General features: G+C 37.6%; 2 protein-coding genes across 2 annotated transcripts; both read right to left on the reverse strand.

Moving 5' to 3' along the window:
* Positions 1 to 428: 428 nt before the first annotated feature.
* On the reverse strand, positions 429 to 2242 carry LOC140807742 (uncharacterized). The gene has a single exon (XM_073164705.1). It carries the CDS (start codon positions 2070 to 2072, stop codon positions 681 to 683), a length of 1392 nt encoding a protein of 463 aa, XP_073020806.1. The 5' UTR covers positions 2073 to 2242; the 3' UTR covers positions 429 to 680.
* Positions 2243 to 2714: 472 nt separating this feature from the next.
* LOC140807535 (uncharacterized) lies at positions 2715 to 5958 on the reverse strand. Its single transcript, XM_073164429.1, has 4 exons — positions 5361 to 5958; positions 4481 to 4741; positions 3529 to 4398; positions 2715 to 3423 (listed from the first exon to the last, which is right to left on the reverse strand). Exons 1-4 carry the CDS (start codon positions 5779 to 5781, stop codon positions 2960 to 2962), a joined length of 2016 nt encoding a protein of 671 aa, XP_073020530.1. The 5' UTR covers positions 5782 to 5958; the 3' UTR covers positions 2715 to 2959.
* Positions 5959 to 11965: the final 6007 nt, after the last annotated feature.

Here is an 11965-nt window from a genome sequence, read left to right on the forward strand (position 1 = left end):
AGAATATATCGAGTCCATTCTCGTATACCCGAACATCCACCTTAACATCTTCGCCTCATTTTCTTGGAATATACAGAAAAAAGATGAACAAACAAACGGTGCTGGTGTTTATTTGATAGAAACACAGATGTATCTCTCACTAACTGTATTCATAAGATCAACTAAACTTGACTAACATGAAATTTGTATACTTTATATAAGAGATTAAAATATTGTGCCCTTGAGAGATCATGACTCCTCAATATTTACTCCATTTTTCAGTGTCTCAACTCTTACACAAGACATGCTGAGTGATTATTCAACTGAAACTCTGGCGGTTAGCCGTATTTCTACTCCACATTCCAGCAGGATCAACGAGCGTGTGTGTTTGTATAAAAACACGACTTAACATGAATAAATGCAGTGTATCGGTTTGAAAAATGAAGCCTAAATAGAAAGTATGTTGATTCAAATATTGTATAACACGTTCTGTAATCAAGCGAGACTAATGAAACTGATAAGGAGCACATATGCTTAAAGCAATGGACAAAAATAGAAAAATCTGCTATATCGTGTATGAACCAAAATTTTCGAAACACTGAGGTTCTTCGGAGAAAAATAAGAGGCTGATAACTTATCATAACCAGATCATGATCAAAATCTGTATCATGAGTCCATGACTTGAGAATGTCAAGGCAGTGTCAAGAAACATAGAAAATTCCACGACGATACAAAGCAAGGATGGCTGAACAGAGTACTGTCCAAACAAATATAATCCACCAAGCCATAAACAAAGTGACTTCTTTAACAAAAGCAGAGCAAGATGATTTATTAATAGCCCATTGGATATCTGTAAGAAAGTTGTTATCAAATGGAGACAAGCCGAGTAGAAGAAGTACCGTTGCTGCTGGAGCAAAGAACTGCAGAACTACGAGACATAGGTAGTGATTGTGCAGAAAGACCTTTGCCCTGCTATAATCCAAGTCCGGAACCTTGCTGCCATGTAATCTTTGGTACCAACAGAAGACAGCTTCATTTAAGAACATTTGCAAATTTGGACGCAGGGCAAGGATTTGAAGAAGTCCAGTGATCAACAAACACACTAGCCTTAAATTTTCAAAATTCGATCTTGACAGGCCGACGTAGCCAACTAAGTTCAAAACTTCTCCCTTTTTATCAGCTATATTCGATCCTATTTTACCATTCATCTTCGAGCTAAAAAGGAATTCGGCTAGAGGGTTAACCCAAAGCAATGAAGTGAAGAAAACCAATATGAAATTAGCATAAAGGAGCATTCTTGAAAACCATCCACAAGAGATGATGGACAAATTACACCGAATCTGATCAGTTCCGAGCCAAAAAACTCGAGCGTTTCTCAATGCTGGAATGAAAAGAACACCCACAGAGAATCCCATGAAAGCAGCTAAAAAAACTTTCCCAAATCCATCCAAAGAATCAAAGCTAAAATCAAGAACCCATTTAGGAAAAACCTCGAAAATAATAATCAGACCTAAAAGAAACCCTACAACCCCCAACACAAAACTCAGTTGCTTCTCCAACCTCTTCGATGCAGACGCATCGAAGCTAACCCTAAACATAAAAAAGAACAGTCTACAAACGCCCACCAACCCCAATAAAACTGGAATAATAGTCCCATTTCTCACAAACCCTGAATCTTTATTCACCCTCAGAAATCTATGAAGCAGCAAAGACAATAAAGCAACAAGAGTGTAGTTAAAAACACTGTAAAATTCTTTGAAATAAATCCTTGATTGGAGATGACCTTCATTGAGTTTCAGTCTAAAGATCTGAGCTTTGCTTTCGTCAAAATCAACTCTTTCTTTAGATTTCTTTCTGGGCTTTACCTCTTCGGAGCCAATCGCGCCTGGCCTTCTAATCGCAGCTCGGAGTCCTCCTGAATTGCCGCCGGGATTGACATCATCAGGATGAATGTATGTGTGTAGGCCGTGAAGAAGTAGCGTTGGGATCTTGAAGAAGGAGAAAATAAGCGTAAGCGAGATTGCAAATACAGTGTGGAGTATGAGATTATTAGTGGACAGAATCATGGATATTATTGGTGAGGGTATTATCATTATCTTTGAGGAGAACGAACAGAGAGAGATCAAATCGAAGATCTCGAAGCTAAGATGTTTTCCATCTCATTTCAGGGAATCCATTCTCAAGTACTTGTTGAGTGGGTTCTCTTGGATTTAAACAAAATCTTCCATAAGAAATTTTATTGTTTTATTTTACGTTTTTCTTTAAAAAAATATTTTACTTCTTGTTTGATTTCTGTGAACTTAGAACAAAAAAACCAATTTCTGCGACTGCCTAATTCTTGTTAAAAGAATACGGTTTTGTGAAATGATCTTACGATTACGAATCTTTATATGTTATACGGATCAATCATACCGATATTCACAATAAAAAATAATATTCTTAACATAAAAAGTAATATTTTTTTATAGATTACCCAAATAAAAGATATATCTCACAAAATACGACTCGTAAGACCATCTCACATAAATTTTTGTCTTTGTTAAATGCTATACACCAAACCCAGGCTGCTTGAGATTCTAGTCCTATTTTAAAAATAATAATAATCATAAAAATTATTTTTATAATTTATCTAAACATCAAAATTGTTTTTGTTTTTTTAATAAAATCATTTTAACAAACTGTCCTGATTTAACTTTTTTTTAAAGTTTCCAACTTTAGGCATCCAAACGTGCCCAAAGAGAGTGCTTTTAAATCCAATGAAAAAAAAATTCAATGTCAACCATTCTTGTTTCTACATTGGACGAAGAAACTAGAATGCAGCAAACATCAAACAGCTGCAGCTACGTTAGTCCTCACTAAAATTGCTTCAAATTAGACAACATACTGAGCAATATCCCTTGTCAAATGGTCAGTGCCAATGAAGCTTGAAAATAACTAAAGACCTACAAATGAAGAAAATCTTGACCAGAACAAGTTTAATTCAGTTGCTGATATCTTGTACAATTGCTTCCATGGAGGGTCTATCTTCTGGCAACTCGTTCGTGCATGAAACAGCGACTTTTGCCAACAATTTAGCTTCGGGTATATAGAACTTGCCATAGATATTTGTGTCTACGAACTCGAGGTTCCCTGACTCAGCTACAGCACGCGTAGAGATCTCGTATTTTCGCTTCCCAGAGAGGATTTGGAAAACTAGAACCCCAAAAGCATATACATCACTCTTCTCAGTGAAACGGCCTGTGGTTGTGTATTCTGGTGCGAGGTATCCCATGGCAGCACTGGCTTTGAGGGAGGAGTAGATGGTGTCACTCGTGAGAAGTTTGTGAAGGCCTGAATCGGATAGCAAGGGCTTAACCTGCTGGTCGATTAGTACGTTCTTGGCGGAAATATTTTGGTGTACCAAAGATGGTTTGTTCACCTTGCACCGGTGCAAGTACTCTATACCTGTTCGAAAACAACAAACATAATCTGGAATCAGATTTGATGTAATTATAATTAAATTTATTACAACTTAAGATGCAAGAGAACAAAGGCATTTGACAAGCTAACCTTTAGCGATGCCGTTTATTATAGAAACTCGGGTTGACCATTCAAGAACCCGGCCATCAACCTCCTCCAGATCAAGATACTGGAACAAGCTGCCATTCGGGACAAAATCATAAACGAGGAAACACTCACCACGGCCCCGAGAGAAACAAAACCCTCTTAACCGAACCAAGTTTTCATTTATCAATGAAGTCAAGACATTAAGTCCCTTCAAGAATTCAGCTTCCTCAGACTTGCAGCTAGTTTTCGTGATTCTCTTAACAGCAACAACAGATCCGTCTCTTAATTTTCCTTTATACGTCATCGAATAGTTACTCTTTCCCAGTAAATTCTTGTCTGAAAAGTACTGTGTGGCACACTCGACCTCCTGAAGATTGAACCTGAAGTTCTGCATATCCTCGTGCGAAAAACCAAATCGTCGACCCTCAGCCATAGGATCCCAGCCACTAGAGTATTCAAGGCTGGCGAGTGGAGAGCCATTTTTCTTGTAGGAATCCTTGGCATTGTCGGCACTGAGGTGAATGTCAGAGATATCAAACGTGCAACTAAGTTTTTGTTTACGCCTTCGGTATAGAGAGAAAGACAAAATACTGGCGGCCGAAACAAATACCGCAACCACGACTAGTCCAACAACCACTGAAGCGTGGGAATTAGTAGATGCCTTTGAGCAACTGCTTTGGCTGCAATTCAAATTCAGATCAGCACTTTCTGGAATGTTCTTCGTCGAGAAACCAGTTGCGCCTCCTGCATAAGGTTCTGGCCTATTCGAACTGGAATACCCAGATTCATCACAGCTTCTGAGAGATGAAAAACCGGTTCCGCATAATCCCGGGTTATTTTCATACCGAAATCCGTCCACCAATCTCTTCAGAGCTTCAATAGTGAAAAACAATCAAATAAATAAAATTCAGTCTCTCGGAAAAGGTTAAATGACCAAGAAATGGCATAACTTTACCCAGAGGAACATTTCCAGAGAGAGAGTTATTTCGAATATCGAAAACTTCAAGCATTGGAGCATCGGCTAGTTTAGTGGGAATCGATCCGAAAAGCCTATTAAAACTGAGGTCCAGCCTCATTAGCACTACCAAATCCCCCAAGCTAGCGGGGACTGCACCAGTCAACAGATTGGATTGCAGCGCTAACACGTTAAGCTTCTTCAGAGATCCCAGCTGCGTTGGAACACTTCCAGTGAAGTGGTTATAGCACAGCTGCAAAACTACAGAGAGAAAGAGGTTCCCAAAATGAATCAAACAGCTGAGACAAATAGTAAAGAATCACGAAACCCAATATAAAGATTTTACAAATTTGCAAAAAAAATTGATGTCTTTTTTCAAGAATAGGGGGAAAAGACCAAAATACAAGTGAACAATGAAGAATCTCTACAAGGCCAAAATTCCCAAAGAATTCAATTTTTGAAACAGGAAATTAAAAATATAGATGAGGAAAGGGAAATTTACGTTGATTACAGAAAATGCACAGAAGCATGAAACTTTTCAGTTAAAGCATACAAATGCAGATAAGGTTCGGTCAAAAGGAATCCAAATCCCACAGATATTCTAAATTTTAAACTCAGAAAACTATTTTCTACTGAAGTTCTAATATTTCTAGGCAAAACCCAAATCAGAAATCATCATATATAACCCATCCATTGTTCATGAAGTTTTTCTAACAGATTTCAATGCTCCATAGACACTCTTAACACGAATAAGCGGCCAAAAAAATGGTAAAGAAAGGGGAAAAAATAGCCAAAGTAGAAAGTAATGAAGGAAAGTGTAAAGATAGCTCCTTTACAGGTAAATTTCACAAAATATTACAAGAAGACAAAATAAAAGTACCTTGTAAGTTCTCCATGTTCCCAAGCTCCGGTGGAATCTCCCCGGATAAGTTGTTCACATTCAAGTAAAGATCACTCAGCTCAGTCAAGTCTCCAATCTCCTTTGGTATTTCCCCGTACAAAGAATTGTAATGCAGGTACAACCCAGTCAAATACTTCAGCCTGCCAATCTCCGGCGACAGTTTTCCGGCGAGCCCTTTACCCTGAAGTGAAATGTTAGTCACCTGCCCTTTCTCATTACAAGCAACCCCCTCAAATCTCCCGCCACACGGGTCATCCCGGAAAACCCATGAACCCAAATGCAAGTTTTCCGGGTCAAGACTCGCTTTCAAGTCCATCAAAGCTGTAAGCTCGGAAACGGAGTTCGCAAAAGAAAATGTGAGGAGGAAAGAGTACAGGAGGAGGGATGGAGAAAAACCCATGCTTGTTCTTGGCTGGAAATGGCGGAGGGTAGATTCTTGGAGGGTTTAATCAACTTTTCCAGCGGATTTTCAGTAGCATTACGCTTCCAATGTGTTTGATGCTTTGTCTGTTACTTGTTTTTGAAAAACACTACAGGATTTAGGGAAGTAGCACCACACACAAGGCATTGTTCTGCTTAGCTTTACCTATATATTTGTGTCCAAACAGAAAAAGACAAAGGAGACTGCAAAAACCCCATACTGCTGAGTTCGGACTTTGAGATTCGAACACGTCATTGAGATTCGTTGCCTTTTGGCCGTCGATTTTCATTTGATTTTCGAATTTTTATTTGTGAGAGGACGTAGACGGTTGAAATATTTAAAACATAAATAAACTTTAAGAAAATATTTGGTATAAAAATTTAGAATAATTTATAAATTGACATGATAAATTTTAAAATAAATTAGTTACCCTAAATTATTTTTTAAGTTGCTATCTTAATATTTTCTAAGATTAAATTATCCTTACAAATATTATTGTATTCTAGATAAATTCCTTAAGAGAAAATTGATGTTATCCGGCTTAGGTTTTTCAAATCACATTTTTCAAGTTGGATCATATAATTTCAGGAGTAGGTCTCATGTGAGACCATCTCACGGATTTTAATCTGTAAGACGGGTCAACCCTACGAATATTCACAATAAAAAGTAATACTCTTAGCATAAAAAGTAATACTTTTTCATGGACGACCCAAATAAGAGATTCGTCTCACAAATACGACTCGTGAGACCCTCTCACACAAGTTTTTGCCTAATTTCAGTTACTCAAAAGACAAAAACTTGTGTGAGACGGTCTCACGCGTCGTATTTGTGTGGCGGATCTCTTATTTGGATCATCCATGAAAAAGTATTACTTTTTATGCTAAAAGTATTACTTTTTATTGTGAATATGGGTATGGCTGACCCGTCTCACAGATTAAGATCCGTGAGACGGTCTCACATGACATCCACTCTACTCAAAAAGCTTAAATAGATTATACTATCTCCGAACTTCCAGAAACAATACCTGATCTTTCTATATACATTTATTTAATCATTTATCAACCCTTATATTTTCGATCTCTGATGAATCATTTAACCATTACAGTTAGCTGCATTCAGCGGGACTGAGATTTAATTATGTATAGAACCCAACTAAAATCACTTGTATTTTAAAAAAAAGAAAAAAAAAGTAAATTTTTTATAGAATATTCATTTGATCTTTCGAAACTTTTCACCAATATTTGTATCATTATAGGTTATTAATAAAGCAAAAACTTGTGTAAGACGATCTCGCAGGTCATATTTCGTGAGATAAATATCTTATTTGAGTCATCCATGAAAAAATATTACTTTGTTTATGCTAAGAGTATTACTTTTTATTGTCAATATCGATAAAATTAACACGTCTCACATTTAAATATTCGCGAAATCGTCTCACAAAAGACCTACTCTATTAACAAACGTATAAAAGTAGTTATGTATCCTTAAATCTTATTGGGATAATCCCTTTTCCTTCGGCATATCTTCATTCGTTTCAGCACACCTATGTGCTCGGATCCCCTTTTATTCACATTTGCACAACCCTCGAATCATCTACAATCCCAAATGTATAAGAGCATTGGATCTGACCTTCTAGCACAAACCTGAAGTCAACAACCTTGCCAATTATTTTTTAAAAGAAAAAACTTTATCAAATTCATCTCATACGTTCGATTTTATAATCAAATAATTAAAATATCGAATAATGACGATGAAAATAATAAGGTTATAGATTTCAACCGCGGTTTAACGTATATACATTGAATAACATATTTTGATTCCATTTGGATGAATATATAAACACTTTGATTTGGCTTCAAATTGAAAAAAAAGAAAAAGAAGTAATTCAAAATCTTTAAGGATGTACTTGGGGAGATGGATTTGAATTCATAGATTTTCATCAGTATTATTGTTTACAATAAAATAATATATTAAATTTTAAATCAACACTTTACTTGTTTACACATTAATAATATAATGTAGAATAAATGTCAAATAACAACATTATTGAGTGAAATTTAAATTTCATTCTACTTAACATGAAGTATTATATAACCATGTAAAGAATATGTCTCTTGTGAGACGGTCTCATGAATCTTTATCTGTGAGACGCGTTAGCATAATAAAAAATAATACTCTTAGCATAAAAAATAATATTTTTTTATGGATGACCCAAATAAGATATATGTCTCACAAAACACGACCCGTGAGACCTTCTCACACAAGTTTTTTCCCCATGTAAGATATAGATTTGATGTCACGCCCTGAGCTAGGACACGCCCACGCCACGCCTGCATGACTACACAATAGACCCCTATAGCAACTATTTTGTATTCGTCCTCGCTTTTACGAAAATGATTAACCCAAGTTGTTATAGAAGTTCCTTGTAAGCCCATTATAAACTCATTTTAAATCTTTAATTTTTAAGATGTGTGACAAGAGTATCACAATCAGCCCTTCTTCAGAACGCAACGTTCTCGTCGCAGCTTGGCCACTCGATCCATCAGCGCCAAAAATCTAGAGGTGGCTCCTGCAGGTTCAAGAGATGGCTCTCATGCATGTAGCACTTTGCTCCGTATAACACTTATTTCTCGATGTTCCTTGCAGGTAATCGGCTCTAATATCATTCTGTCACGCCCCGAGCCCGAGTCCGAGCCCGGGCATGCGTCTACGTGACTGCACAATGAGCCCCTATAGTAACTATTTCGTATGCGTCATCACTTTTACGAAAATGATTAACCCAAGTTGCTATAAAAGTCAATTGTAAGCTCGTTATAAACTCATTTTAAATATTTAATTTTTAAAATGTGAACAAAGATATTACATTTGAAATTTATAATCTTATTTTTCTAAACAATAAAAATATAAATTTATTTTATTTTTAACAGAAACGGTTGATTCAACACTACAATAAAGACCCAAGACCCAGCAAGGTCTTATTTAATTATTTAATTTGGAACATTATGATATTTTTGGACGATATCTGTATGATATTATAATACTAAATACTTATGGTTTTACGAAAATTGCAGTTAATAATTATGTAACTCAAATATTTTAAATAATAAATCATATAAGGATCATGTTTCAATATCTCTCCATTGAATTATTGGCCCCCGAAGATCATCCTCCAATAGTCGCATCAATTTGCAACTTATGAGGGAAGTCATAAGATACACTACCTTGACTTTAGTATTAACTGTAGGATCGTCTGTGTAGGACCGAGCGCTTGTCACTTTACCAAAAGCTATAGCTGGTGGTAATTGTGCAACTCAAATCTTTTAAACCGCACAGCAGCACAAGCACCACGGTTCGATCGCTCTACTAAACAGAGACAATTATTGCACTCAACAGTCTACAGACTTACTAAACATATCTAGTAACAACAATGTAACTAAAATTATGCCCAAGCGGCACATTTCAATATTTCTTCCAAAAAAGATATATATTCTTAAATGTGTATTACATTATTATTATTAACTATAATTTTTGATAAAATAATAAACTTTTGTCTTGCATGTATAACGTAAAGTTAGTATGTATTTTGAAAGTGATTGAGATTAAAATTATAAATGACGATCATATTTGAACAAATAAAATACAAAGCAAATATCTTTTTTAGTTCATAAAATGAGAATGTCGTGTTCACAAGTGTATAATCAAATACAAGCACATAATTACAAAAAATGATGTTGGCATGTGATTTAAATAGTATTGATGCCACCCGGGTCGAACAGTGGAGTCGGGTCGGGAACTCTACCAGGTAAGCTATCAAGAATACGGGAAGAAATATGAGCTAAGACGGCGAACTGGAAGGAAGTTTCTTTGTTTGCCTTTGAAAGATCTGCCAATAAGAAAAACAACCACGTGAATGGGCGCCGGAGGGGGTCCCCGGCGTGGCCACTCCGATGCTTAAGTCAGCAGGGTACTCAAGCAATAAAACCAATGTAGCCAAGTGATGGCTGTGATATTGGTGTGCAATAAATGAGTGTGTTAAATGTTCATTAATATCTCAATGAAGGAATAAATGCAAACCCTGGTATTTATAGTGGAGGAAATAATGATGACCTCGTTTTTTGGGACGTGCGCATTAAATATACTAGGGCGGCTGATTATACCCTATTGTTCTGACATGTCAAATCATATATTGGTCATATCCCATCTGTCCAGTCACTCATTAATGTTAACAGGTCGGCCGCGTGTATTTTATTAAGTCAACATCATTAAATGTCTCCCTCGCTTCGAGATGTCAGAAGAGAAGTTATACCAGAACTCTGGTGCTATGTCCTGAATCAACCACTCGAGAGATGGGCTGTCCTGACCCGGGCATCGCTCATGGGCCTGACCCATGACCCGAGCATTCCCGGGATCAACTGCCCGGGACATATCGGGGTATCATCACTCCTTCCTTAAATAGTCGGGCTAGAGTCTACTCGCTGTCCCGATTAGTCCCTTGTGCCCGGTCAGAAAAGCCATTTTGATACACCTTCTGGACTGAGCATAGCTACATAGACGTCGGTGTATGGTGAAGACTCGCGATGTACATCAATCAATCATATCTCCCACGTTTTTTATGTTTTCGAGGATGATTTATCGCAATATTTCGATAGGCGTGTACGTCTTTTCAACTTTCTGGTGCAATTCCCAATGTCCATCCTGACCGTCTATGTATCCAAAGATTCGACGGTTGTGATTAGCCCCTTGCTATTATAAATATAGCAACATCTTTTTTTCCCAAGTCATCATTAAATAGTTGGTCACAAGAGTCAAATGGCGAGCTCCAGTAATCCGTCGAATTCAGATATGGAAGAAGTCTCGTGGCGATTAGTTGAGAAAAAGAAAACCAAGATAGAAGATGAAGTGTTCCATAAGATTGTTCGTTACTGGGAGAAACTTCAGAGATTACAACTTCTCCACGAGACCGGAGAAGCTAATGCTTCTAGACTGGTGGTAAAGATGGAGAAGTACCGGGAACTTCTGAACTTGACCGAAGAGGTGAACATCTTCGAGGGTGATTACATCTACCAGCTGGCGTTGCTTAAGGAGATGAAAATCCTCTCGGGCATTACAAGCACCGAGGGCTTCCTCAAGTCTTCCCCAAATGAGCTAAGAAAGTGGAAAACCATGTGGATACTCTTTGTAGAAGAAGAATACTCCGATGTAATTAGTAGAAATGCTAGCAAATGAATAAAGTTACTCTTCTGTTTCACCCTTGCTTTGTATTCTTAAGATCTGGTATGAGTCTTTATTACTGAATGCCTGCTGAACAAACCAAACAAAAGTATCCCAACGGTAATGGTTGATCACCGGCTTTGCTTTGAAACATTACACTGGGCCCTGACAATCTCTTAGAGAGGATACGAAGCCCCAAGGCTTGTGATATCCGGGTAGTCATAATGATGCATGCATTATCATTAAACATTATCTCGGGAAACCTTTCATATTCGGGGTCGTTTTGATAACTGCATCCGCCTTTTGGTCTACCCCACGTAATTTTCGAGGCCCTTATTAATCGCCCACGTGCACTGGTCTTAATGGCTATGATACATTCTCCTTCCCAATAAATGACGGCATGCTTTAATTAACCTTAGGCTCTTCACATTCTCTCATCCCAAACGTCTTTTCCTCCCTTTCCTATAAATAAATTGGTGGATAAGATGCACCCATACCAACAGAACAATGTCGAGCTCCAGCGACTCCAGTACTTGCAGCAGTGCCATCTCTTCTGTTGGTGTGCAAAGTCAAATCCCAGCGGAGTTACGTCCCTATGTAGAGCTTTTCAAAAAGAATGTCGATGAGTACATTCTGGCCAAAGTCATATGTACCTGGCATAAACTTCAATTCATCGGCCTTCTTTATTTGAACGGCACAGTCCTCACTCGCTCTCAAAGGATGGTGACGAGGAAATACAGGCGGGAACTAGGGGTATCCCGCATTGAAGAGTTGTTGACTGACCAGAACCTGCTGCATGCTATGTTGTGGAAGGAATGGCGGCATCTAAATAAGGTCTCGAGCACCGATTCCTTTGTCAATCTTGGCATTCAAGAAGTTACTGACTGGATGGATGAGTGGAAAGGTCGAGTGGCCACTGAAATTTCTGTAATACGACGCCGACCATTCCCTT

Source organism: Primulina eburnea, chromosome 12, assembly GCF_022965805.1.
Source record: "Primulina eburnea isolate SZY01 chromosome 12, ASM2296580v1, whole genome shotgun sequence".
NCBI lineage: Eukaryota > Viridiplantae > Streptophyta > Magnoliopsida > Lamiales > Gesneriaceae > Primulina > Primulina eburnea.

What these genes read in the sequence shown, in the direction of transcription:
- LOC140807742 (XM_073164705.1), bottom strand. Translation starts at nt 2,072, where the DNA reads ATGATAATACCCTCACCAATAATATCCATGATTCTGTCCACTAATAAT.
- LOC140807535 (XM_073164429.1), bottom strand. Translation starts at nt 5,781, where the DNA reads ATGGGTTTTTCTCCATCCCTCCTCCTGTACTCTTTCCTCCTCACATTT. An exon ending in CTCTGGAAATGTTCCTCTGG is followed by an intron (nt 4,399 to 4,480) that starts GTAAAGTTATGC and finishes TCACTATTGAAG; the next exon opens with CTCTGAAGAGATTGGTGGAC. An exon ending in AATAAACGGCATCGCTAAAG is followed by an intron (nt 3,424 to 3,528) that starts GTTAGCTTGTCA and finishes GTTTTCGAACAG; the next exon opens with GTATAGAGTACTTGCACCGG.